The sequence below is a fragment of the Anser anser genome, assembly GCF_964211835.1.
Source record: "Anser anser genome assembly, chromosome: 29".
Lineage (NCBI taxonomy): Eukaryota > Metazoa > Chordata > Aves > Anseriformes > Anatidae > Anser > Anser anser.
The window spans coordinates 1,976,998-2,002,970 of record NC_139750.1 but is presented as its reverse complement, the minus strand read 5'-3'; the positions used below and the strand labels follow the sequence as shown (position 1 = coordinate 2,002,970).

Below are 25,973 nucleotides of genomic sequence, written 5' to 3'. Positions count from 1 at the left end.
GCCAGGTGGGCAATGACAGAAATGTCAGGGTTGGGGTGGTGAGGAGCAAGGTTGTCCATGCACTGTCAGACCTCAAGAGTCTGCTTTTCCTCCCTATGGATGTTTCCACAGGAGAAGCCCTGGATTAATATCAATTGAAGAAAGATGCTCAAAGCTGAAATGCAACAAACTCCACCCTTTAAAATGAGAAAAGATTTTTATTAGGTGCTTTTTGAAATCTTCCTCCTTAACTACACCATGAAAGCTCTCCAATTAGCTGTCCAAGTCTTGAAGACCTGAATAAAACTATGGGAGACCTGTTTCCTTAAGTGTTTCTGCATTTTAATGAATTCCATGGTGGATTTTGGTGCTCAGCCTGTGAACCTCAGGTACTGAGAGGAGAATGATGCAATTGCTTGAGAAAGTAAAGTCAGAAGGAAAAGTTGAAGTGACTTGGAGTATTAATGGGCCCCACTGAGGGCCGTTACCAAGAGATTCTCCTCAGGGACTTGTTAGGGCAGATAATTGGTGGCCATGTTTACAGATAGGCAAAGCACTGTGCTGAGAAAACTGTGGGTTTGTGGTGGTGAAGTAAAAGGGCCAGGTCCTGACTCCAGCCACTGGGAGGGAAGTTGTTGCGGTGAAGTAAAAGCGACTGGGAGGGAAGATCCTGCACCCCCACGTCTGGCTCAGGGCTCATGCTGGGGGTCTGTGGGATGTGGTGGGCAGTGTGATACCAGGAGAAGAACAATGGCATGACACTTCCCTGCCTCTGCACAGGGTCTCAAGAAAGCAATGAGCCCCCTTGCAATGACTATATCTCATCTCCTCAGAAGCTCTATCCAAGGGGACAAAAATGTCAGGGCTGTTGGGGCCTTCTCTTCTTGCCAGCACCCACCTCTTTGTCCTCTCCAGGCTTCCCTATGCTGCCCCACACCTTGCCCTATTTCCTTGAAGGCTGCAGACACCCATCTCTGTTCACCACCTTGCTCTCATCCCGGCATTTCCGTCGCTTCACCAATGTCTTGTCAACCCTCACCAGCTGTTCCTTAAAACACAAAGCCATGGTCTGATCATAGACACTCTTTGAGTGATCTCTAGCACCACAGCACAACCCTTTGAGGGACATTTCTTCCTCTTCATGGCCAGCGCCAACCTTCCAAGGTGCACTTTCTGGCAGTTTTTTCACTCCTGCTCTTTCCTACTACCAAAGAAAGCTCCACCAGGGTGGAAACCACTCCTGAAATAGGCATCCCAACCCATCGGCCTTCTAGTGGCCTGTCAGCCAACCAGACAGAAGTCACCTCACCAGCATCTTCCAAACCGTGGTCCTGCTGCTGGCCTTGAAGCTTCTTGTGTAGACACAACCAAGCCTTGCGCCAGCTGCTGTCCGGTACTCAAGCAGAGGGGACAGGACAACCCACATTCAGGCCTTCTTTCTGTCTGGGTCCTCTTGGGGATGGAGGCAGAGGGGATCCCACAGTCAGCATGCCAACCAGGTGCCTTCTGCTGGCCTAGCAGGACCACTGTCAGATGTCAGCTGAAAAGTACAGATCCTAGGTAGAAGTGTGACCTGTCAGCTACTTCAGACAGAAGTGACCTCACAGTCCCTTTCCGTGACACGTTGCTGCTGCTGCCCTATCAACTGCAGAGACAGAGGTGACCTCACAGTCCCTTCCACAGTCACATTCTTCCTGCTGGGGCAGGAGATCCTGAGGCAGAGCTGAGCTCATCAGAGCATTCCCACCCATCTCCTCCTTGTGACCTACAAGCTGCTCAGATCCATGGCCCTTCACATTCATCTTTGAATGCCCTGTGACTGCACCGCGATCTCACGGTTCCTGCCCTCCCCCAAGGGAACAAGAACCTAAAGTTAAGGGTCAGGAAAAGGGTTAAAGGTGAGAAGGTTAATGCACAGGAAGACAGGCTTTGGATGATAGTTTTTCATGTATGGCATTAGGGACTATGCGAACCTTTCTGGGTGAGAGATTAAGCAGATGTTTAGTGGGAGGGTTTAGTGTTCTGCTTGGGGTGTCAGGTCTGTGGTTAGGGTATGGGCAAGCTCTTTGGCTGAGGGTTTTGTTTAGGTCTGCAAGAAGACTAGGGTTAAATAGAGCACTTCAATGCTAGTGTTAATGGCAGGGATCAGGGTGAGCGAGAGAGTAAAGGTAATGGAAAGAGGTTATGGACTAATTTTGGCTTCAAGGGATATTGTGGTCAAAAGTTAGAGCAGTGGATTCCTGTCAGGGTGTGGAGTGGCATTTAGATTTAGGTATTAACATAACAGGTTAAAATAGGGTAAGGGCCTCACATGACTGCTTTAAGTCAGCTTTATGGTGTGATCAACATTACCTGAATATTCTTACCTCTCCAAAATCGTTAGCTTCTGCTGTCCAAGCTCCTCTTTCCTCCCCCAAATCTCACATCTCTCCTGGCCAGGCTCCTCCTTTTCCCCCATATCAATCATCGTCTTAGGGGCAGCTTTCTGATGGCTTTCATGAACTCAGAGTATGTGTCTCACCTCTGTTGGCTCCTCTGTTCCTGAGAAAGAAGCAGCTCCTAAGCCAGCATGGAGAAGGACACAAAGGCTGTCGGAGCACCCTGCACAATGTGCCCAGCAGCTCTGCAACACCACAAAAGTGCGCTTCCTGCCTACACGTTTTGGTTCCAGAATGGCTCCTATGGACCCAGAGTAACTTTTTTATGGCCTCATGAAGGCTTTGTGTTCCCCCAGGCATCTGGGAGGCAGTGGCCGCCCTCTGTGTAGAAAACTGAAAGCAGCCCTGAAGGATGAATGAGGCAAAAGCTGAAACCTCTGACATGACAACACCTGTTCAAGACCTCTTCCTCAATGGGGCCTACCAGGTACTTAGGGAGAGAGGATCTCACAAACTATGTGCAAAGCAGGTGCATCTGCTGGCCTGTCATTAAGACCCGTAGATGTGACCCTAAAGGCACAGATCCCAGCCAGGAGTCAAGGGATGACCTGTCAGCTACTTCAGAAAGAGGTCAACTCACAGGCAGTTTAACAGCCATTTGCTTCCTCCTGGACTTAGAGCTTCTGAGGCACCACTGCCCTCCTAATACCATACCTACAAAACACCCCCTTCTTGGGCCAGAATCTGCCCAGGTAGAAGTGAGCTGGTTGTGATCCTTCAAGCCCATGGCACTGCTGCTGGACTCCCAGCCTCTCTGACACACAGCAGCCAGTTCTGTGCCAGTCCTGTGAGGTGCTAGACCAGGAGGGACCTTGCAGGCAATGTTCCAGCCCTGTGCCTGTTTGTGGTCTCTCAGCTCCTTGTGCACAGTGAAGATCACACTCACGTCCAGAAGCCATGTGCCTGAAGCTGGCCTAGAAGACACTCAGGGGAAGCACCCTCCCAGCCCCAGCCCCAGCCCCAGCTGGCAGTGCTGCTCTGCAGAGCGAGTGCCCAGTTGTTGGGCACCACTGTGGACCCTGGAGCACGGGGGCATCCCAGGGCAGTGCTGGGCAGGCTGGGAGGCAGACACAGCTCATGGGGTCACTGATATTGCCCCAGAACTGGAATAATTCACTCGCCAGACTCCTTTGCTGGGGCTGCTGCATGCCCCGGGGCTGCAGAGCTCTCCTATGCCTGTTCACACCAGATTGAGCACTTGAGCTCTGGTCAGTCCACCTTGGACAGGCTCACGCTCTGCAGTTGTCTCCCAGGTTCATATTTCCCCTGCAGATCACCTGGGCTCCCCTGGAAGCTCCTGGATCCCTCCAGGGAAAAAACAAACAAACAAACAAAAAAACTCCTCTGCCATCACCACCATCGTGTTCTGTGGAGCCCGAGTGTCTAGGAATTAGAAATATTCATCAGCTGCATGGCCACTAGCAACTAACAGGGAACTTGTGAACCAGCCCCAGATCCCTAAACTCCATGCTGGGACACTGCTCTCACCACCCTGAGCCCATCTGGAAAGCAGCAAAGCACAGAGCCTCTTTGGAGTCTCTTCCTTGGGCTTGTTCTTGACAGCAACTTTGCAGGAAGGCCTCAGCCTTCAGGCAGTGCCCGGAGGAGATCCCCTCTTAGGAGGGAAGTGCTGCAGCAAGCGGAGGCCAGCTGTGCCACTGCCGTGCCCACTGCCTGTCCCTGCCTGCAGTCCCAGCACAGCCCCACAGCAGCACTGGCACCAAGCTACAGGAGCAGCCGGGCCTGACCCCACCAGCAGGGCTCAGCAGGAGAGGGCGGCAGTGGCAAGAGAACAGCTCTGCAGGCACCAAGCGCTGCTGCTCCCTGGCTGTGCTGCTGGGATGGGGCTGTTTTCCTCTTCACCCCTGCACACGGACACTGCCCCTGCAGATCCAGACCAGGTCTCAGAGGAAGGACGTCAGACAAAGAAGGCAGTGCAGGCTCCTTTCTTTTGTTTATATTCACAGACAGCCTAGCTCGTTGTGTGCAGAGTCTTTGAACTATGCTCAACAAGTAGACTCTGAAATGGAAATGGCATGAATAATACAATTTTAATGTGCAAAATGAGCCAAATTAAAAAAAAAAAAAGTTGAAATAAACATACACACACACACAGACACACAGAATATTGACCATTCCTGTAATAATTGACATTACCACAAAATCACAGAATCCTCTAGGTTGGAAGGGACCTCCAAGATCACCTAGTCCAACCTATGTCCTGACCCTAACAAGTCCTCCACTAAACCATATCACTATGCTCTCTATCTGAACGTCTTTTAAATACCTCCAGGAATGGTGACTCAACCACTTCCCTGGGCAGCCCGTTCCAATGCCTAACACCCATTTCAGTAAAGAACTTTTTCCTAAAATCCAACCTAAAACTCCCATGGCACAAATTTCGCCCATTGCCCCTCATCCTATCACCGGGCATGTGGGAGAATAGACCAACCCCCACCTCACTACAGCCTCCTTTAAGATATCTGTAGAGTGCAATAAGGTCTCCCCTGAACCTTCTCTTTTCCAGGCTGAACAATCCCAGCTCCCTCAGCCACTCCTTGTAAGACTTGTTCTCCAGACCCCTCAACAGCTTCGTCGCCCTTCTCTGGACATGCTCCAGCACCTCCATGTCCCTCCTGCAGTGAGGGGCCCAAAACTGAACACAGTACTTGAGGGGCAGCCTCACCAGAGCTGAGTACAGGGGGACAATCACTTCCCTAGTCCTGCTGGCCACAATGTTTCTGATACAAGCCAAGATGCTGTTGGCCTTCTTGGCCACCTGAGCACACTGCTGGCTCACATTCAGCCGACTATCAACCAATACTCCCAGGTCCTTCTCTGCCAGGCAGCTTTCCAACCACTCATCTCCCAGCCTGTAGCGCTGCTTGGGGTTGTTACGCCCCAGATGCAGGACCCGGCACTTGGCCTTGTTGAACTTCACGCAGTTGACCTCAGCCCATCGGTCCAGCCTATCCAGATCCTCCTGCAGAGCCTTCCTACCCTCGAGCAGATCGACACACGCACCTAACTTGGTGTCGTCTGCAAGCTTACTGAGGGTGCACTCGATCCCTTCATCCAGATCATCGATAAAGATATTAAAAAGAACTGGCCCTAATACTGAGCCCTTGGGGAATCCACTTATGACCGGCCTCCAACTGCTGGTCACTAGTGGAGTCCTCCATTCACAACACTTTGGGCCCAGCTACCCAGCCAGTTTCTAACCCAACGCGTGATGACACTCAAGATAACCTGTTCAATAAGCTTCCCTGGTACTGCAGTCAAACTAACAGGCCTATCGTTTCCCAGGTCCACCCTTTGGCCCTTCTTGTAGATTGACATCACGTTTGCTAGCTGCCAGTCAACTGGGACCTCCCCTGATAGCCAGGACTGCCGATAAATGACAGAAAATGGCCTGGCCAGCTCTTCCGCCACTTCTCTCAGTACCCTCGGGTGGTTTCCATCCATCCCCACTGATTTGCGTACATCTAAGTGCTTTAGAAGGTCGCCAACCATTTCCTCTTGGATTATGAGGGCCACATTCTGCTCCCTATCCCCTTCCACCAGCTCAGGGGGCTGGGTAGCCAGAGGACAACTGCTCTTTCTCCTAAAGACTGAGGCAAAGAAGACGTTAAGCACCTCAGCCTTCTCCTCATCTCTGGACACTAAGTTTTCCCCCGCATCCAGTAAAGGATGGAGATTCTCCTTAGTCCTCCTTTTTGTGTTTATGTATTATCCACGCCGGGTCGTCTTTGGGCACATGGGGACAGACTGCTCCTGAGCCATTAAGATTTCCTTCTTGAAGAGTGCCCAGCCTTCCTGGACTCCTCTGTCCTTCAGAACTGCCTCCCAAGGTGCCAGCCAGTGTCCTGAACAGCTCAAAGTCTGCCCTCCAGAAGTCTAAGACAGCACTTTTACTGATCCCCCTCCTGACTTCTCCAAGAATAGAGAACTCTACCATTTCACGGTCACTCTGCCCAAGACAGCTCCTGACCACCACATCTCCCACCAGTCCTTCTCTGTTTGTGAACAGAAAGTCTAGCTGGGCACCGTCCTGGTATGTTCACTAACCAGCTTTGTCAGGAAGCTATCTTCCACAGTCTCCAGGAACCTCCTAGACTGCTTCTTCTGAGCCGTACTGTATTTCCAGCAGATACCTGGGAAGTTGAGGTGCCCCACAAGAACAAGTTCTCGCAATTGTGCAACTTCTGCCAGCTGCTTGTAGAACACCTCATTTGTCTCCTCATCCTCGTTTGGCGGTCTATAAGATATCCCAACCAGGATGCCTTCCTTCTTGGCCTTCCCGCTGACTCAAACCCATAGGAACTCAACATTATCATTCCCAGCCTCGAGTTCCACAACACCAAAACACTCTCTAATATAGAGAGCCACACCACCACCTTGTCTGTGCTGCCTGTCCCTTCTGAAGAGCCTACAGACAGTCATTGCAGCACTCCAGTCATGGGAGTGGACCCACCATGTTTCGGTGATGGCAACCAGGTCATAGCTTGCCTTTTATCTCTTTGCAATTGAACAATGGCTACAGTTATATTATATTGGACATGCATCAATAAAGTCTCTGTTTATGGCCCAGAGGAATTTGGCACTTCAAATTTCACTCAAATGTCACTCTGGCATCTCCAATGTCACCTGGTGTCTGCATCTGAACAGCTCCCTCCTGGCCTCTGTCTCCATTCAATGTGCTGGGAGCTGAGACAACCAGCTGACATACAGCTGCCTGATTTGTGCCCACCTGAACCAAAGCAAGAGGAATCCCAACTCCTGTGGGCTTCTGTGAGGCATGGGAGAGGCAGCTAAGCCCCCTTCTAGCCTCTGGACTGCAAATAAAGTATGAGATGCCTGGTTTGACTCAGCTGAAACCCTTCCCTCAGCAGGGGGAGGGAGGTTCTTGGGTGGGTGTTCTGCCTGAAACCAGGACATGGAAAGGTGATCCTTGGACATCATACCTCTTCTGAAATGAGGAAGGGCAGTGGTCCCTCTCCAGTGGAGGGAAGGAATATAAATGATTGCTTCAGTCTGTTTCAAAGTTGATTCCACTGGAGGCCCTGGGACTTGTCAAGAGCTCCCTGTGCTGCTGAGCTGGGCCGGGCTCCTGGGCCCAAGGGGAGCTCCTGGCAAGCGGGCAGCGCTGCAGAGAGACAGCTCTGCCCAGGAGCAGCTCCTCTGCACAGCGCAGCAGGGCTGGGGGCACTGCCTGCAGGGGACAAGGGTGGCTGAGAGAAGGGAGGGAGAAGTTAAAGGCAGTGTGGAGGGGGGCTGCTGAGAGCTCACTGCGGGAGAAATCTTCCCAGCCCTGAACAGGGTAAGTCTCTGGCTGCAGGGCAATACAGCTGTTGTTCCTGTTGCCATCTCCATATTTGCTGACAAATCCCACAGCCTATGGGATTTTTCAGAAGAACCCTCAGAGTTTCTTTGTATAAGAGGGGAGTGAAAACCTCCAGGGCAGGGATTACATGCCAAAGCTCTCAGAGGGAAAGGACATGAGCGTTTCTTCTTGTGGGTCTGGCTGTAGGCTGTGCAGCTGGGGTGCAGGCAGGGGTGGCCAGGGCTGTGGTGCAGAGCAGGGTCCCTGCTGTGCCCCAGGGGCTGCGTGCTGGGGCAGGGCCTCTGCCGCCTGCCAGGCTCAGCACTCAGCCTGCAGAGGAGCTGCCCTGGGTGCTGTGGGGAGAAGCTGTGGGTGGAAGGAGCCCCCCAGTCAGGGCAGGGCAGGGTCCTGGTGATGCCCAGAGGCTGGTGCCTGGGGCAGGCTGCTCACAGCTCCACAGCACCCTGAGGACAACATTGAGGGAGATTCTTGAGAGGGAAGACCAACGCCTACACTACCTGAATGAAAAGCACTCTCTGGAGTACCTGCTTCCATTTTGCTACCATGAAGGACAGGAAGAACAAGGAAAATGGATCAGTCCTGTTGACCTTTACCATGTACCTAAAGGGCAGTACTGACCCTTCCAGAGAATGAGGTCGATTAATCTCGTCTCTGTGGCACTCTTAGGAAACCAAGACAAGAGCTCCAGGCAGGAGCATGTATTCTTCCCTGGAAGAGGCAGTGTGTCTTGTTGAGGATGTTTCAGTGAAATCTGGTTTAGGTTTTGCTCAGAAAACACTATCTAACTTGTCTCTTTAAATGCCTCCATGGAGAGCCAAGCATACCCAGAGGCAGCAAATGTCCAATAGCAGCTTCCCCAACGAGTTCCTCCTCCTGCCATTTGCAGACACACGTGAGCTGCAGCTCCTGCACTTCGGGCTCTTCCTGGGCATCTACCTGGCTGCCCTCCTGGGCAACGGCCTCATCCTCACAGCCGTAGCCTGCGACCACCACCTCCACACCCCCATGTACTTCTTCCTCCTCAACCTCGCCCTCCTCGACCTGGGTACTATTACAATGACTGTCCCCAAAGCCATGACCAACTCCCTTTGGGACACTACGGCCATTTCCTATGCAGGTTGTGCTACCCAGGTCTTTTTCTTTATTCTCTTTGTCGCAGCAGAGTTTTCTCTTCTCACCATCATGGCCTATGACCGCTATGTTGCCATCTGCAAACCCCTGCACTATGGGACAATAATGGCCAGCAGAACTTGTGTCAACATGGCAGCAGCTGCCTGGGGCAGTTCTTTTCTCTATGCTGTGCTTCACACTGCCAATACCTTTTCCCTCCCCTTCTGCCAAGGCAATGCCCTGGACCAGTTCTTCTGTGAAATTCCCCAGATCCTCAAGCTCTCCTGCTCAGATGCCTACCTCAGAGAAGTTGGGCTTGTTGTGGTTAGTGCCTGTTTATTATTTGCATGTTTTGTTTTCCTTGTGCTGTCCTATGTGCAGATCTTCAGGGCAGTGCTGAGGATCCCCTCGGAGCAGGGCCGGCACAAAGCCTTTTCCACGTGCCTCCCTCACCTGGCTGTGGTCTCCCTGTTCATCACCACTGCAATATTTTCCTACCTGAAGCCCCCCTCAATGTCCTCCTCCTCCCTTAATCTTTTGCTGGCAGTTCTGTACTTGGTGGTGCCTCCAGCAGTGAACCCTCTCATCTACAGCATGAGGAACCAGGAGCTGAAGGATGTAGTGTGGAAAGTGATGATGGGATGTTTTTCAGAAGCAGTAAACTGCCTGTCTTCTGCATATCACTCATAAAATAACTTATTAAAGGCGAAGGCATATTTCATGTGCGTTTTCATTTTCTTTTTGCTTTACTTAAATTGTGATATATTTTGTCTATGAAAAAATCCCGTTTCTTCCCCTTCTGTTTCTCTCACCAATGTTTCACGTGACTCTGAGTCTTGGTGTAAACAAGGTTCATTTAAAGGACATATAAAAGGATGGATCCTGCAGTGACGAGTTTGCCTGGGATCCTTTCTTGGAGACCTGTGGTGGAGCTGCAGGGGGACTTGTCTGTGTGCAGAGGTGGAGGGAAAAAGATTCCTGGCACAGCAGCACTGCCAGGGAGCCAAACAGCTGGGTCTTTCCTAAGTCGCCCTCTTTCACCTCCCACGCTCTCCTTCAGAGCCCTTGTTTTACTGTGAGGACTGATTGCTCTTGTCACTTGCTCACCGTGCTGCTGTGGGGCAGTCCTGTGTCCACAGGCAGGGACAGGCCAGGGGCACTTCTCTAACACAGCTGGCTCTGTACCAGCATCTCCAGCATAAAGGGGGATGTGCTGAGGGCAGTGCCTGAAGGCTCAGCTCTTCTCCCAAAGCTGCTCTCATGGATATTGCAAAGGGATGGACTTGTCATGGCGGTATGGTCCTGCAGGAAAACAGCTGAATAAAGGAATGCTAGGCATTACGACTTTCACAGCAACAACTTCTCTGTAGAGTTCTCAACTTGTTCCGAAAATATATATTCAGTTCTTTAATCATTTTTCCACACCAGAGTGGCCATTTTCTTCAGGATGCCCTGGAGTTGCTAAAGGGTGCATGAGGAAGAATGAGTCTGGACATGTGGGAGGCCTTCTGAAACATGAGCTGGTTGGCAGGCAGAGTACCTGAGGGATTGTGCAGGGCATCCCCTGCACCTGGTGCTAATTGGAGATGGGGGGGAGAGGGGGGAGAGAGGATGCCTCCAGAGCACAACAGCTCCTTGTAGCCCTGTGGATGTTGGCTGCGAGGTCACCTGACAGGGTGACACATTTGGGGAGGTCAGGGGAAAGCCAGAAGAATAAACATGGGTGACCTGGGGAAGAGAAGAGAGTCTTGGCTAACAGAAGGAAAGATTTTGAAGAGGTGAGAAGGGTTCAGGTAAGGCTGATGCTGCTGCAACACTCACCGGGAAAATATTCATGTTATGTCCTGGCTATATTTCTAACCAGGAACCTGAAAAGTGGATGGAAGGAATCCACTTCTCTAATCTCCAGCCTCAAATCCTACTTTGCAGTCCAGCCCCATCCACATCACCTGTTTCCATTATTTTTAACCTATCGCTCTCGCTAATCCATATACCTTAATCCCTAGCATTAAATTGCCAGCCTTAACAACAACCCCCATGCCATAAAAAAGCATTTAATACATTCCTAACCAAAAATTTAGATGCTACCCTAAACCCTGGCTGGGTACCCAAAGCAGAACACCCAACTCTCCCTCTAAGACTCTACCCAGTCCCTAAACCTGGAAGGCAAGATCTAATCCCTAAACTCTAACTTGAACAACTAATCCTCAAATCTCTCATTCCCACACTCCTATCATGTAAGTGATGGGTTTTGGCCTCATGAGGCTGGGAAGGGCTTAGGATGTCCTGCAGCAATCACTTGGTCTTGGAGGAGGCAGGTGAGGTCACATGGATCAGGTCAGGTCATAGGACTCAAGGAAGAGATGGGTGGGGATGCTCTGCTGACATCAGCTGTTCCTCAGGACCTCAGAAGGCAGCAGGAGGCCCATGGCTGTGCAGGTGGGTGTCGGGGCACTTCTGCCTGAGGACCTGAGAAGCCACCTCCAGGCGCATGGCTACTCTATGGGGGTGTCATGTTAGCTGTCATAAGGAACTGGGGATCCACTGACATGCAAAGAGTGTAAATCTATTTCAAAGTCACTCCTGCCCTTGTACCTAATAGACCTTGCACATAGGTCTATCCTGTCCACCAGAGAAGCTGAAAGGCCATGAGAAGGTGCATGGGTGTGGGAGATCCCATCTTTCTGAAGTAGCTGCCAGGTCAGCCCTTGACTCCTGGCCGGCAGGTGGGCTTTTAGGCTCACATTTACCAGCATCTCTCACAGGCCAGCAGAAGGCACCTGGCTGGCATGGTGCTTGTGTGATGCCCTCTGCCCAAGTACCTGAAATGCCCATGAAATAGTGGCCTTGGCTGTGGGTTGTCAAGTGTCTTGTGCCTGAGTGCCTGACTGGGGAGCAGCAGGCATGTGGCTTAGTTGTGTCTTTCTGAGGAGCTGAAAGGCCAGCAGGAAGGACACATGGCCTGGAAGATCATGGTGATGTTCCTTCCGTCTGGTCAGCTGACAGGCCCCAGGAAGGCTGATGGGTGTGGATGCCTGTGTGAAGGTGGTTTCTGAGATGTTGGAACTTTCCTTGTTTACAGGAAACAGCATGTGAGAGAAAACCTGCTTCAAAGGGAAGCTTTGGTGATGGGGGGTGGACGTGAGAGGGAAGATAAGTGAGTGGAAGGATTGTGCAATATTGTGTCAGAGGACACCTGGAAGGAATCTGTAATCAGTCCATGTGTTTGTGCTTCAGGGCACAGCTGGAGAGGATACAGACGTCAATAAAGGCACAGCAATTCCCATGTGAGTGCCAGGTAGGAAAGCAAGATGGATGTTTGTAGCCTACAGGGAAAAAGGGAAAGGTGTGGGACAGCATAGGACAGCCAGTGGTGGCAATACACAAGGGCACTGGCAAGGCTAGACATAGCCAAGAAAGCCAAGGTCTTGTCCCCTTGGCTATGGCAGGTCTCTCTGCCATCAAGGCCTAGGAGGAGACATTGTTTTTTAACGAGATGATACAACTGGGGCCTCATCTCCTCTTTGCAACTCCTGACAGAGGCCAGGGGATGTCACACCACTGTCTTTCACTTGTCACTGCGTTCCCCACATGTCACTGCCTGAGGAAGAGCCCAGAGCCCCACATGAGGGGCAGGGCCTCTCTGCCCAGAGCTTCAAGCAAGGCTTGGCCTTTCTGCTTGATGAAACAAAGCCAGCATTTTCTCAGCCTCAGAGCCGCCTGCACAGAGCCTTGGCCTACCTGTAATCATGGCCTCCAATTACCTGCCCTAAGGAGTCCATGGGGCTTTGTCAGTAATGGCCCTCAGCAGGACCAATCAGTGCTTTGAAGGACTTTGGGTTTGGCTTCTGACTTTGGCTTTCTGAGAGATTTCATCAGTCTCCTCTCAGGAGCTGATGTTGATAAACTTGTCAGCAACTACACCTTGGGGCTTATTAAGGCACAGAAAGCCTTTCTTAAGACACAGAGTCTCTTAAGGAGGTCTGGACAGGTAGAAGAAGTTTGACACTGTACAGACAACCTTGCTCCTCACCTCCCAGTCTCGCCCCATTTCTCTCATTGATCCCCTCGGACTTGCATCACTTCTCCTGACATCAGACTTCTCCACTCAAGTCTGCAGTTGCACCTTGTAGTTCCCTGTCCCAACTCCCTCCTGCTTTCCTTAGAGAACAGGCTGCACACAGGTAGAGAAGGATGATTCTTAATTGCAAGCAAACTAAAACAAAGTATGAGAAATCTTAATAATCAATAAAGCACACTCTCTTAAGTGTTTGCTAGTTCCATGATGTACCCAATGAAGCTCATCTCCCACAACTTATAACCATTTTTTTTGTTTGTTTGTTTTTTGTTTTCCCTAGTCTCTAGACATGAAAGATTATGTAAAAATAAAGTTCAGGAGTTTCCTAAATATACTTCTAGTCTACATACAGAAACGGAAACTCTGGACTCTCTGAAACTCCAAGCAATGACTAGATCATGGAATAATATAATCAAAGAATGAAAGAATCTTGGAAAGGTTTGTGCTGGAACAGGACTCTAAGATCATCCAATCCAATCCCTCTGTCATGGGCAGGGGCATCTGTCACTACATCAGGTTGTTCAAAGGCCCTTCCAACCTGACTTTGAACACTTCCTGTGATGGGGAATCCACAGCTTCTCTGGGAAACATTCTAATGTCTAACTACTCTCACTGTAAAAATGTCTCCTTATATCCAATCTAAATCAGCTTTTACAGCTCAAAAGCATGACACCTTGTCTTGTCACTACAGACCCTCATAAGGCTCTGGGGGGAACTCATTGCAACTTTCTGTGCTTGAAAGTGACTTATAAAAAAGATGGGGAGCAACTCTTTGATCAACTGGATAATGACAGGACTAGGGGGGAATGGTTTCAAACTAAAAGAGGGGAAATTTAGAATAGAGGTTAGGAGGAAATTCTCCACTCATAGGGTGGTGAGGCACTGGAACAGGTTGCACAGAGAGCTTGTGGATGCCTTGTTTGTAGAGGTGTTCAAGACGAGGTTAGATGAGACCCTGGGCAACCTGGTCTAATGGGTAGCATCCTTTCCTATTGCAGGGGGATTGGAACTAGATGAAACCCTTTCCAAACCAAGCCATTCTGTGATTGTATGAAAAGGCAGCAATAAGGCAGCAATAAGGGCTCCCTGGCACCTCCTCTAGGTTAAACAACCTCAACTCTCTCAGCTTTTCTTTGCATGGGAAATCTTCCAGCTCTCTGATCATTTTCATGGCCTTCCTCTTTAGCCACCCTAACAGCTCTATGTCTTTTTTTTGCATTGGGGATCCCAGAACTGGATGCAGCACTGCTGGTGGGGACTCTCTAGGAAAGAGAGAAATAAAGGAATCACCCCCCTCGACCTGCTGGTCTCTCTTCTTCTCATGCAATGGATGATGTCCGCTTTCTGGGCTGCAAGTGCACACTGCCAGCTGATAGCCAGATCTTCCTCATTTAGAGTACACCAGTACAAGTCCCTCTCAGCAGGCAGTCTCACAATCTATTCATCCCCAAATTTATATGGAGAGTGGGGCTTTCCATTACCTAGGTGTAGCACCTTGCACTTGGCCTTGCTGACTTTCAGGAGTTTCTCATGAGTAAACTTGTCAAGTGTGTCTAGGTCCCTGTGGATGGCATTCCTTCCCACTTGCATGTCAGCTGCACCACTCAGCCTGGTGTCAACTGAAAACTTGTTGAGGGTGTACTCAATTTCACTCTCCATGTTGGTAATGATGGTATTAATAGTAGGTCTCTGCATGAACCCTTAAGTGATACCACTCCTCACTGGTTTCCGCTTGGTTATTAAAACATTGAATATAACTCTTTGGATGAGGCCGTTTATTCAGTTCTTTTCTCCCTCTAACAGTCAGTCCACCAAACCTGTATTCCTCCAGTTTAATGGAGTATGTTGTAGGAGACCATATCAAAAGCCTTACACAAGTCCACGTAGATGGCATCGGTAGCTCTTCCCTTATCTGATGACGAACTTTAAAGAATGTAATAAAACTAAGGAAATGTTTTAGATATATAAACGTATGTAATGCTTTTAATTATATATCTATTTCTTGCTATAACATCAAGGAGTACACTTAAAATATAGAATAGTTTGCTCAGTGCCAGCTGGCAAAATCCTTCCTCCATGGAGAGAGGAGAACTGAAACACAGGGCTGCTTTAGCCCACTGGAGAGCACAATTCTAGTACTCTGTCTCCCAAATTTCAACAAATACAACCCATGCAGATCTTTGCTGGATGAACTCTCTGGCTGATGAGAATCTTTCTCTGGAGACACAAGACTTTTCTCTGGCCTGCAGCTCATCAGCTGAAGTTTCATCCAGATGAAGCAGCCAGGTGGGAGGCAAGAAGAAGAAAGGAGCTTCTCTCCATCCCCACCATGGACAATGGCCCAAATGAAACATGGACAAACAAGTTTCCAAAGCAGGGAGCTGATGCAGCCCACCGAGACCTTCTATGGCAATGCAATTATCTGGGATGGGTGGAGTCCAGCTGGAGGAGAGGTACCATGCAGATGAGAGTCTGTGAATAAAAATGGATGGGATAGCCTGGACAATGGTTTCTGGGGACATTTCTGGTGCCTTTGGCTATCTGAAACCTCTGCATGGATCAGAAGAGCATGACATAGGCCTTTAAGGTGACTGTCCCTCATTGACAGTGGCTGCAGGAGGTAGAAAAGACAGGGACCGGGACAGCTGCTGTGCACTGCCTCCCAGAGTGCTGACAAAAGAGTGCTCCTCGTCCCTGAGTATCACCACCAGGATAAGGAGTTCATGTATCAGGCTTGGATGTGAACCCCGTGCATCTACATTTCAGTGTGAGGCTCCTGAGACAGATTGGGATCCATATCTCTTGTCCTTAGCAGCAGCAGCACAAACAGCTGGGTCTCCCACTGGGTCTCCCCAGCCTACATTTCCAGTCAGAGCAGAAGTAGCTTTTAAACTAAAAGAGGGTAGATTTAGATTGGATATTCAGAAGAAATTATTTTCTCTGAGGGTGGTGAGGCACTAGAACTGACTGATCAGAGGAGCTGTGGGTGCCCTACCCCTGGAATTCATCAAGGCCAGGTTGGATGGGGCTTTGAGCAACCTGGTCTAGTGGAAGTTGTCCCTGCCTATGGCAGGGCAATTGGAAATAGAGGATCTTTAAGGTCCTTTGAACGCCAAATCTTTCTGTTTTTGTGATTCTGTGATTGATGTGACTGACCAGACTTGTTTCCTATCACTGCCGCCCATTCTTATTTTACCTCATTGCATGGGAAATGGTCTTTGATCAGATCCCCTCAGTGCTTAGCTGATTGTCAGGGCTAAACCGCAACATATTGCTGTTGGTGACTGGGCTTGAGCTTTTGCTAAAACAATTACAGCTAATGGGTTAATCTCAACAAGTTTTCCAGATGAAGCCAGTGCAGAGATTTCCCTTTGCCAGTCTAGAGGCAAAGAGCAAGGCTGGGCACTTGGGGTCTCAGAGCAGCCCAAGGCCCACGCTGAAATGTCCATGCAAACATGGAGTACTCCCTGTTTCTGAGCTTCCCATTTTACTGCCTAAATGCACCCATTCTGTCCTGGGACAGGTTCTGAGGGAACAACACAGCCCACAGAAAAACCACTTCCCTGCTTCTAACCCATCATCTCCTCCTCCACCTTTACATTTGGAGGTGTTCTCTTTTTGTAGTCATCTGCTCTGATCCTTTCTATGTCTAAACACATAAGGAAAGGTGAAGGGGAAAAAATCCATCTTTATTAAATCAATTTCTCTTGTGGTTTTTGTTTTAATTTTCTTTATTTTCCTGTTAGAGGAGTATTTTGATTTACGGAAGAGAATAATTTACTAAAATAAAAATAATCAGAGACTTGAGACTTGAGTAATGAGTTTCATCTACTTCACTCCTGGTGCCTGTGAGAACTTGTTCTCCCGAGGCTCCCACAACAGTCAATGGAGACAAGAGAAAGCCCTCGTGGCTGGGTCATCCCAGCCTAGAGCTGCCATGAGAAATAAAGGTGAGGAATCTCTTTCAGATGCTCTTCTGTCTCTCACCGTTGACAGTATGGGAGTAAGTTAAATTGCTCAGCCTGAAGGATGTGACTTTTAGACAACTGAAATATAAACCCACACAGTAGTATTTGGCGTTTTTGTTTGTTTGCTTCTTTGGTTTTAGGTGCTTCCTCTTTGTACAGCAAGGACTGTCCTTAAGCTTTTGAAGATGACAAGACTTTTCCAGCTCTCAGAAAAGTAAGGCATTTAGGTGAGGACATTTGATAGTAGGAGAGAAGAGCAACTGTTTGGAAACAACTGCATTTTGGCGCAGAAAGAGGTCAGATGAGACTGTGTGACAGATCCATTTCCACTGACCTGGTGGGACCATGATGAATTTTGGCCTTAATTAAGAGTACTAAAAAATGCAAGCTACACTTGGTCCCCATTTTCCCTCTTTCCTAAAGAAACAAAGGAAGATGACATAGAAGTAATCAGGGCATTACAAAAGATGTACTTGAAATTTTCTTATTTTGAAATTAAGCAAGGGATCCCCAGATGTTGCTAGTCCAAAAAGGCAAGTACTGAAGAGGAGAGAGAATAACTTTCAATGTACATATTTGAACTGATTGTTTAGAATCTACATAATAGAAAATCTTTGTACAGGAGATGAGATTTCCTTTTGAAACATTGGTATGATGGATGTTTGCAATTGTTCTGAGTGGAATTTCCCAGGAATGGAGTACAATAGAGTAACAATCCATTCTTAGCCTTGTGTTTTTGTAGCAAGAATCGTTTGTGGCTGGTGGATAAAGGTGGAAAGAAGACGAGAACTTCTCTGAGGACTCTACCAGATATGTGAAACAGAAAAGCCAGGGTGTGAGGAATGTCCAAAGGAATCTGTGTGTGTGTTGTACAGGAAGCCTGCAAGCAAGGAAAGAGAGAAGGAAGGAGATAGCCTTCTGTCCAGACCATGAAATTATTTTACTTGGTTTTGCCATGTTTCTGCCTCAGCAGGATAAATGGAAATTGGGCATGGGAACAGGCAATGGAACTGTCATTTCTGAATTCATCCTCTCAGGCTTCTCAGGGCTTGATCAAAGGCTACAGCTATTTCTCTGCCTGGTCCTTCTACTTATGTACCTGACAACGGTGATGGGGAATGCAGCCATCATTTTCCTGGTGTGTGTGGATAACCGCCTGCAAACCCCCATGTACTTTTTCATTGGCAATCTGGCATTCCTGGAAATCTGGTTTACGTCCTCCACAAGCACCAAACTGTTGGTGATTCTGAGCTCTGGCAGGAGAACAATCTCAGTAGGTGGCTGCTTTGCCCAGTCCTCTTTCTATTTTGCCCTGGGTGCTGCAGAGTTTGCTCTCCTTGTTGTCATGTCCTTTGACCGTTACGTTGCGATCTGTCAGCCTTTGCGCTATGCTGCCATCATGAAGCATCGGCTCTGCATCCACCTGGTTGCTGCTGTTTGGGTCACGGGCTTCACGTTCTTTAGTTACCGCCTGGTGCTGCTCTCAAAGCTCACTTTCTGTGGTTTGAACAAGATTGAGCATTTTTTCTGTGACAACACCCCCTTATTCCAACTTTCCTGCTCTGACACCAGCCTGCTTTGGAAAATAGACTCAGTTTTCTTATTGTTTATCGTGCTGTCTTCCTTGTGTTTAACTCTGGCATCTTACACAAGCATCTTTCTCTGTATTCTACAAATGCCAGCAGCCTCTGGGAGGAAAAAAGCTTTTGCTACATGCTCTTCCCATCTCACCACCTTGGCCATTGTCTATGGAAGCTGCATTGCTCTCTACGCACATCCCTCAGGACATGTTTATTTGGAGACCAACAGCATTGTAGCTTTGCTGAACACTGTCCTGTACCCATTCTTAAACCCATTCATCTACAGTCTTAGAAACAAGGCCGTGATGCTGGCCCTGAAGGAAGCCATGGCCCGTGCAACAGCACAGCTTTTCCCCTAATCGTGATGCATTTCTGAAGAGCAATATAAGTTCTCTGCTGTCATATCTTATGTAATACCACCTCCATATGTATGTGACCTCCACAAGTAGATGCCTCTGGAGGTTTATGTTCCTGCTGGATTGTGTTAGGCTGTTTGATAAGAAGCACATCTGCACGCAAAAGGAAGGCCCAGGGAAGCGGTGGCAGGATGTGTAATTCAGTTCATGCCCTGCCCTGGCTACTCCCAGGCCCAGCAAAGGAGAGCCCCCAGCTCATCAAGGGCCCAACTCCATGAGCCCAGAAGAGCACAAAGCACAATGGCAGGTGGAAACCCAAGTCACAGGCTCCTGCGGAACCAAGATCTTGTCCCAGCTCCTTCCAGGACTGCCTTGGGTGGACCATCACCCCGGTGTCCAGGAAGGAAACCCATGAAGATGAGCCACTGGCAGCAGCTCTCTGCATCACAATATACAAAGGGGGTTGCTGCCAAGGGCTGTAGGGACACATGGTGTGTGTACCTGGGGCTGAGTGCAGCAACTGGACTAGAACCAGGGTGTCAGAGGGCCTGTTCAGATGCCCTCAAGTGGAGAGAATGGGAGCCAGGGACATGTCCTGGGGAGGCTGAGTGTCTGAGCCAAGCTGCTGGAGGGATCCACCTTGCACACACACACACAAGCATGCACGCACACACACAACCACTTCACATTTTCCACTAACGGGTCTCTGTCCTGCTCAGCTGGAGAGTCTTGTGTGTGTGCCTCCCAGGAGTACACACTCTGCCTTGCTCAGGTTGAACCCAGGGACATGGAGATGCAGCAGCTTCAGCTCTCTCGGGCTGGCAGAGTGTGTGCCTGCTGGGCACAAAACCATCTCTATATATGACATAGGTGCAGCAAGGCTGAAAGGAGCGGAAAGACAAAAAGGCAAGAGAAAACTGACTGAAGTGCACATCATTGCCAACACAGGTGAGATCTTCTACAGCCAAAAAATAAATAGATTAAGAGGAAAACGTACTAAGAAAAGAGAGAACCTGAATATTGAAGTGGAAGAGATCTGATCCATGAAAACAAAGGTTACTAATGTCAACTGTCCTGCTGTACAGGTCAAACCCATGATGCTGAGAAACAGATAGGAACCCTGAAAGCATGGTATGAAAAAGACAAGGAGAGTAAAATCTATACAGGCACCATAACTTCAAGCTTCAAAACTCTTGCAAAAGCTGCAGATATTCAATGAGGTGGTCAAAACCTTAAATTAAGATGAAAAAATGAAGGGAAAGAGACAGTTCAGACTTAAGTAAGACTTGACTATAACCTTCAGAGCTCTTAAAAAAGTGATCCCATCTCTTCTGCATAACTTTTGGAAAAGTACTCTAAAGGTATAATAAATGGGTTCTCCTGTACAGGTCCTTTGATTGTGTTTTGTTTTAAGGCAAAACTGGTTTTCAGAAAGGTTTGGATTATTGTCTTTGTTTTCTCAAAATCTCCTGCTGCTCTGTCACCCCACACTATGTTTTCATCAATATACTGCAGGTATTCCAGAGCTTCCCCCTGCTCAGTGCAGTCTGGATCAGTCCATGGCAAATGGTAGGGCTGTGTTTCCACCCCTGGAACAGTCAATTCCAGGTGGACTGGACAGCCCTTCAAGGGAAAGCAAGCTGTGGTCTGCACGCTGCTGCCAAAGGGATGCAGAAAAACACATCAGTGATATTAGTTGTGGCATACCGCTTGGCTGCCTTTGACTCTAGTTCATATTGAAGTTCTACCATGTCCAGCACTGCAGCACTCAGCCGTGGCATGACTTCCTTCAAGCCGCAATAGTCCACTGGCCATATGGGACTATTAAAGGGTGAGCGAGTCTTGCTGTTCACCCTTTGGCTCTCCACTTGATGAACCAGCTCATGGATGGGAATCAGGGAGTCTCAGTTACTGCGATACTGCCTCAGGTGCACCACTGGGGTAGCCATCAGCACCTGCTGTTCTTCAACCCTCAGCAACCCCACAACAGAAGGGTCCCATGAGAGACCGGGTCAAGGCAGACAGCTGTTTAATGTCCACACTACACTTTGCACCAGTGCGCACTACAGTCTTATACACCTCTGTGTCTGATGTTCCAGGTCATCAACTCCACACAGTCCGATAAACATGATTGTCCCTTCCCTCCACCTGGCTGGAAGCAGAGCCCTTCTAGCCCTGGTCATAGGATTTGTTACTGTGTCTCAGGGACTGCCTGCTGGAAACGGGAGCAGCAATTTTCTCATAAGGACCCCCCTTTGGCAATTGTTTTTCCTTGCAACTCCTGTAGCTGTGCCTCTAGGGTCAAGGTAGATTTCCCATCCCATTTTCTCATGTCCTCCCCATGGTCATGCAAGTAAAACAACCGGCTGTCACGTGGTGAGTACCCACCATATCCCCTTTCTTGAGCACAGTGGAGGCCAGTGAAAAGTGGTGCACCTCAGGAGGGGTCTGTGCTGAGACTGGTACTGCTGAATATCTTTATCAATGACATAAACAGTGGGATCGAGTACACCCTCAGCTAATTTGCAGATGACACCAAGCTAAGTGTTGCAGTTGATACAATAGAAGGAAGGGATGGCAACCAAAGGGACCTGGACGAAGCTGAGATTTGGGCCCATGTGGACCTAATGAGGTTCTGCTGCACCTGGGCCAGGGCAATCCTGAACATGAGTACAGACTGGGTGAAGAATTCATTGAGAGCAGCCCTTCAGAGAAGGACTTGGAGGTTCTGGTGGACAAAAAGCTTGACATGAGCCGACACTGTGAGCTTTCAGTCCAGAAGGCCAGCAGCATCCTGGGCTACCAGGGGGAGGAGACCGGCTTCCCCTCCTAAGGAAGTTTCTGCAGATTCCCCAACAGTCCACAGGCTGTCTTCATAGGACATGCCCTTTTACCAGCACTCCCCCTCCAATGCCTCCTTTATCACTTGTCAGTCAGGTTTCTGTCCCTGGATATGTTGTGGCTTACCCCCAGGAGGTAGCCAAGCACCACACACTCTCTCCTTCCCCCACATTAACAGAACAGGGGGAGAGAAATGGTAGAAAGATGGGGAGAGACTCTTTATCACAGAATCTCAGAATCATTTAGGTTGAAAGAGACCTCCAAGATCACCTAGTCCATTGTATGACCTAGCACTAACAAGTCCTCCGCTAAACCATATCACTAAGCTCTACATCTAAATGTCTTTTAAAGACCTCCAGGGATGGTGACTCAACCATATTTGGGGCCCCCAGCACAAGAAGGATGTTGATCTCTAAGTGGGTCCAGAGAGCCGTGAAATTGATCAGAAGGCTGCAGCATCTCTTCTAAGATGAAAGGCTGAGAGAGCTGGGGCTGTACAGCCTACAGAAGAGAAGGCTCTGGGTTGACCTCATTGTGGCCTTTCGGTACTTAAAGGGAGATCATAAAAAAAAAAACAAAATGGAGAGCGGCTCTTTGCTCAATCTGATAATGACAGAGGGGGAATGGTTTTAAACTAAAAGTGAGGAGATTTAAATTAGAGGTTAGGAGGAAATTCTTCACTCAGAGGGTGGTGAGGCACAGGAACAGACTGTCCAGAGAGGTTGTGGATGCTCTAGCCCTGGAGGTGTTCGAGACCAGGCTGGCTGAGGCACTGGGTAACCTGATCTAGTGGGTGGCATCCCTGCCCATGGCAGGGGGCTTGGAACTGGATGATCTTTAAGGTCTCTTCCTCACCAAGCCATTCTTTGATTCAATGTTTCTATGACCCAAATGCCTCTTGAACAATGACAGTCACAGAACATCAACCAGGTCTGTAGAAAGCCCGTTTTGGTGTCTGACCACCCTCACAGTACAGAATATTTTCCTAATGCCCAGTCTGAACAGCCCCTGATGCAGCTTTGTGCCTCTCCCACATGTCCTGCCATTGGTTACCAGGGAGAAGAGACCGGCACCCCCCTCTCCACTTCCCCTCCCACGGAAGTTATTGAGAGCAATGAGGTCGCCCTTCAGCCTTCCTTTCTCCAGGCTACCCAGCAGTCCAAGGGTGTCTTCATAGCACATGCCTTTTACCAGCATTACACTTTACACACACACACAGCCACTCTCTCCTTCTCCCTCCTTAAGAGAACAGGGGGAGATAAACAGGAGATGGGGAGAGACTCTTTATCAGGGAGTGTAGCAGTAGGAAAAGGGGCAACAGTTTAAAGAAAAAAAAAGTGAGTCACTGGAACAGGTTGCTCAGAGAAGTGGTGGATGCCTCACCCCCCCGGTAGTGTTCAAGGCCAGGGTGGATGGGACCTTGAGCAGTCACGGCTAGTGGCCGGTGCCCTTGCCCATGGTGGGGGTTGGAACTAGATGGTCTTTAAGGTCCCTCCAGACCCAAAGCATTCTATGATATGGTGATCCTCCAGGCCAGCAATTGGTTGTGTAGCTTATGTAGACAGAGGGATTTCGGTTTCTATGAAAAATTTCATCTCCCTGAGTATCAACAAGTGCTTGGAAGTGATGGGATGCAGCCTGCCTGTCACTCTGTGGGTGTCCAGTCTCACAATGGGACAAGAAAATAGGATTCTCAAGCCAAACTCTTATTTTCAATTAGGGGAAAAGACATCACTGGAAGTAAGTGTCCATTCCCCGCTCAGAGAAGCAAAATCAGTGACTGCTTCAGCCTGTTTCGAAGTCCATTCCCCTGGAGACCCAGGGGAAGAGCTCCCTCTGCAGCTGAGCAGGGCCGGGCTCCTGGGCCCAAGGGGAGCTCCTGGCAAGCAGGCAGCGCTGCACAGAGACAGCTCTGCCCACGAGCAGCTCCTCTGCACAGCGCAGCAGGGCTGGGGGCACTGCCTGCAGGGGACAAGGGCGGCTGGGAGAAGGGAGGGAGATGTTAAAGGCAGTGTGGAGGGGGGCTGCTGAGAGCTCACTGCGGGAGAAATCTTCCCAGCCCTGAACAGGGGAAGTCTCTGGCTGCAGGGCAACACAGCTGTTGTTCCTGGAGCCATCTCCTGATTTGCAGGCAAATCTCACAGGCTGTGGTAGCTTTCAGGAGGACTCTCTACTTTCTCTACTGTATGAATGACAAGCTCCAGAGCAGGGATTATCAGCCAAGTTGTCAGAGGGACAGGACATGAAGGTTCTTTCTTGCAGGGCTGGCTGCAGGCTGTGCAGGCAGGGTGCAGGCAGGGATGGCCAGGGCTGTGGTGCAGAGCAGGGTCCCTGCTGTGCCCCAGGGGCTGTGTGCCGGGGCAGGGCCTCTGCCGCCTGCCAGGCTCAGCACTCAGCCTGCCCAGGGAGATGCCCAGGGTGCTGCGGGGAGAAGCTGCGGGTGGAAGGAGCCCCCCAGTCAGGGCAGGGCAGGGCAGGGTCCTGCTGGTGCCCAGAGGCTGCTACCTGGGGCAGGCTGCTCAGAGCTCCACAGCACCCCCAGGGCATCTTAGAGGGAGATTTTTGATAGGGAACACCAATGCCTGCACTACCTGAATGAAACGCACTCTCAGGAGTCTTCGCTTCTATTTTGCTGCCATGAAGGACAGTAAGGAGGATTATAATGGATCAGTCCCTGATATCCTTTACTACATACTGTAGGGCAGTACTGACCCCTCCGAGGCCTACAGAGGATTAACCTGACGATTATCATATCCTTAGGGAATAAATAAATAAATAAATAAATAAACATATTTTCCAAGCAGTAGCATGTATTTTTCACAGGGAAAAGACTGTGTGTCTTGCTAAGAAGGTTTCAAGGAAATTTGGTTTAGGTTTTGCTCAGAAAACACTATCTAACATTCCTCTTTAAATTTCTAAATGGACAGGCTACTACACCCAAAGTCAGCAAATGTCCAACAGCACCTTCCCCAACGAGTTCCTCCTCTTGCCATTCGCAGACACACGCGAGCTGCAGCTCCTGCACTTCGGGCTCTTCCTGGGCATCTACCTGGCTGCCCTCCTGGGCAACGGCCTCATCCTCACAGCCATAGCCTGCGACCACCGCCTCCACACCCCCATGTACTTCTTCCTCCTCAACCTCGCCCTCCTCGACCTGGGCACTATTACCACCACTGTCCCCAAAGCCATGGCCAATTGCCTGTGGGACATCAGGACCATTCCATTTTTGGGTTGTGCTACCCAAGTCTTCACGTTTGTTGCATTTGTCCCAGCAGAGTTTTATCTTCTCACCGTCATGGCTTATGACCGCTACGTTGCCATCTGCAAACCCCTGCACTATGGGACAATAATGAACAGCAGAACTTGTTTCAACATGGCAGCAGCTTCCTGGGTCAGTGGTGTTCTCAGTGCTCTGCTTCACACTGCCAATACCTTTTCCCTCCCCCTCTGCCAAGGCAATGCCCTGGACCAGTTTTTCTGTGAAGTTCCCCAGATCCTCATGCTCTCCTGCTCAGATGCCTATATCCGGGAAATTGGGTTTATTGTGGTTACTGCGTGTTCACTTTTAGGCTGTTTTCTTTTTATCGTGCTGTCCTATGCACATATCTTCAGGGTAGTGCTGAGGATCCCCTCGCAGCAGGGCCGGCACAAAGCCTTTTCCACATGTCTCCCTCACCTGGTCATGGTCTTCCTGTACATCAGCACTGGCACATTTGCCTACCTGAAGCCCCCCTCCATGTCCTCCTCATTCTTGAATCTTTTGTTGGCAGTTCTGTACTCCATGATACCTCCGGTACTGAACCCCCTCATCTACAGCATGAGGAACCAGGAGCTCAAGGATGCAGTGTGGAAAGCGTTGTCTGGATGTTTTTCAGAAGCAATAAAATGACTGTCGTCTTCTGCATATCACTGATAATGCAACTCACTACAGACCAAGATGTATTTGTTTTGTTTTGTTTCATTTTCCTTTTTTTTACTTTCATTTACTGATGATACAGTAATCCAGAAGGAAATATGATCATTGTTTCTGTTCCACAGACAACGCAGAGCTCTACAACATGAGGCAATGGGAAAGGGGTCGGGAAAATTATTAGTTATTCAGTCAGGGAAATTTCATAGACTGGATCGAGTGAATCACCCCAAAATCTCTCCTGATATTGGAAATGAGTTAGACTAGATGATCCTGGTGGGTCCCTTCCAGTTCAGGCTATTCCATGAGTCTCTGACTCTGAAGAAGGCCGGCTATCTGTGCGCACCCTCCATGGCCAAAGAACCACTT

General features: G+C 49.4%; 3 protein-coding genes across 3 annotated transcripts; all 3 read left to right on the top strand.

Annotated features, from left to right (window-relative positions):
• The first annotated feature begins 7,668 nt into the window (after nucleotides 1–7,668).
• On the top strand, nucleotides 7,669–9,940 carry LOC310887829 (olfactory receptor 14A16-like). The gene has a single exon (XM_083814007.1). The coding sequence runs from the start codon at nucleotides 8,560–8,562 to the stop codon at nucleotides 9,559–9,561; it is 1,002 nt and encodes a 333-aa protein (XP_083670133.1). The 5' UTR covers nucleotides 7,669–8,559; the 3' UTR covers nucleotides 9,562–9,940.
• Nucleotides 9,941–17,687: 7,747 nt separating this feature from the next.
• LOC310887834 (olfactory receptor 6E1-like) lies at nucleotides 17,688–18,908 on the top strand. The gene has a single exon (XM_083814012.1). The coding sequence runs from the start codon at nucleotides 17,873–17,875 to the stop codon at nucleotides 18,854–18,856; it is 984 nt and encodes a 327-aa protein (XP_083670138.1). The 5' UTR covers nucleotides 17,688–17,872; the 3' UTR covers nucleotides 18,857–18,908.
• Nucleotides 18,909–23,073: 4,165 nt separating this feature from the next.
• Nucleotides 23,074–25,583, top strand: LOC310887768 (olfactory receptor 14A16-like; the record flags this gene model as incomplete). The annotated part of the gene is made up of 1 exon (XM_083813937.1): nucleotides 23,074–25,583. The coding sequence occupies exon 1, from the start codon at nucleotides 24,645–24,647 to the stop codon at nucleotides 25,581–25,583; it is 939 nt and encodes a 312-aa protein (XP_083670063.1). The 5' UTR covers nucleotides 23,074–24,644.
• Between the last annotated feature and the right edge of the window lie 390 nt (nucleotides 25,584–25,973).

What these genes read in the sequence shown, in the direction of transcription:
- LOC310887829 (XM_083814007.1), top strand. Translation starts at nt 8,560, where the DNA reads ATGCCTCCATGGAGAGCCAAGCATACCCAGAGGCAGCAAATGTCCAAT.
- LOC310887834 (XM_083814012.1), top strand. Translation starts at nt 17,873, where the DNA reads ATGTTTCTGCCTCAGCAGGATAAATGGAAATTGGGCATGGGAACAGGC.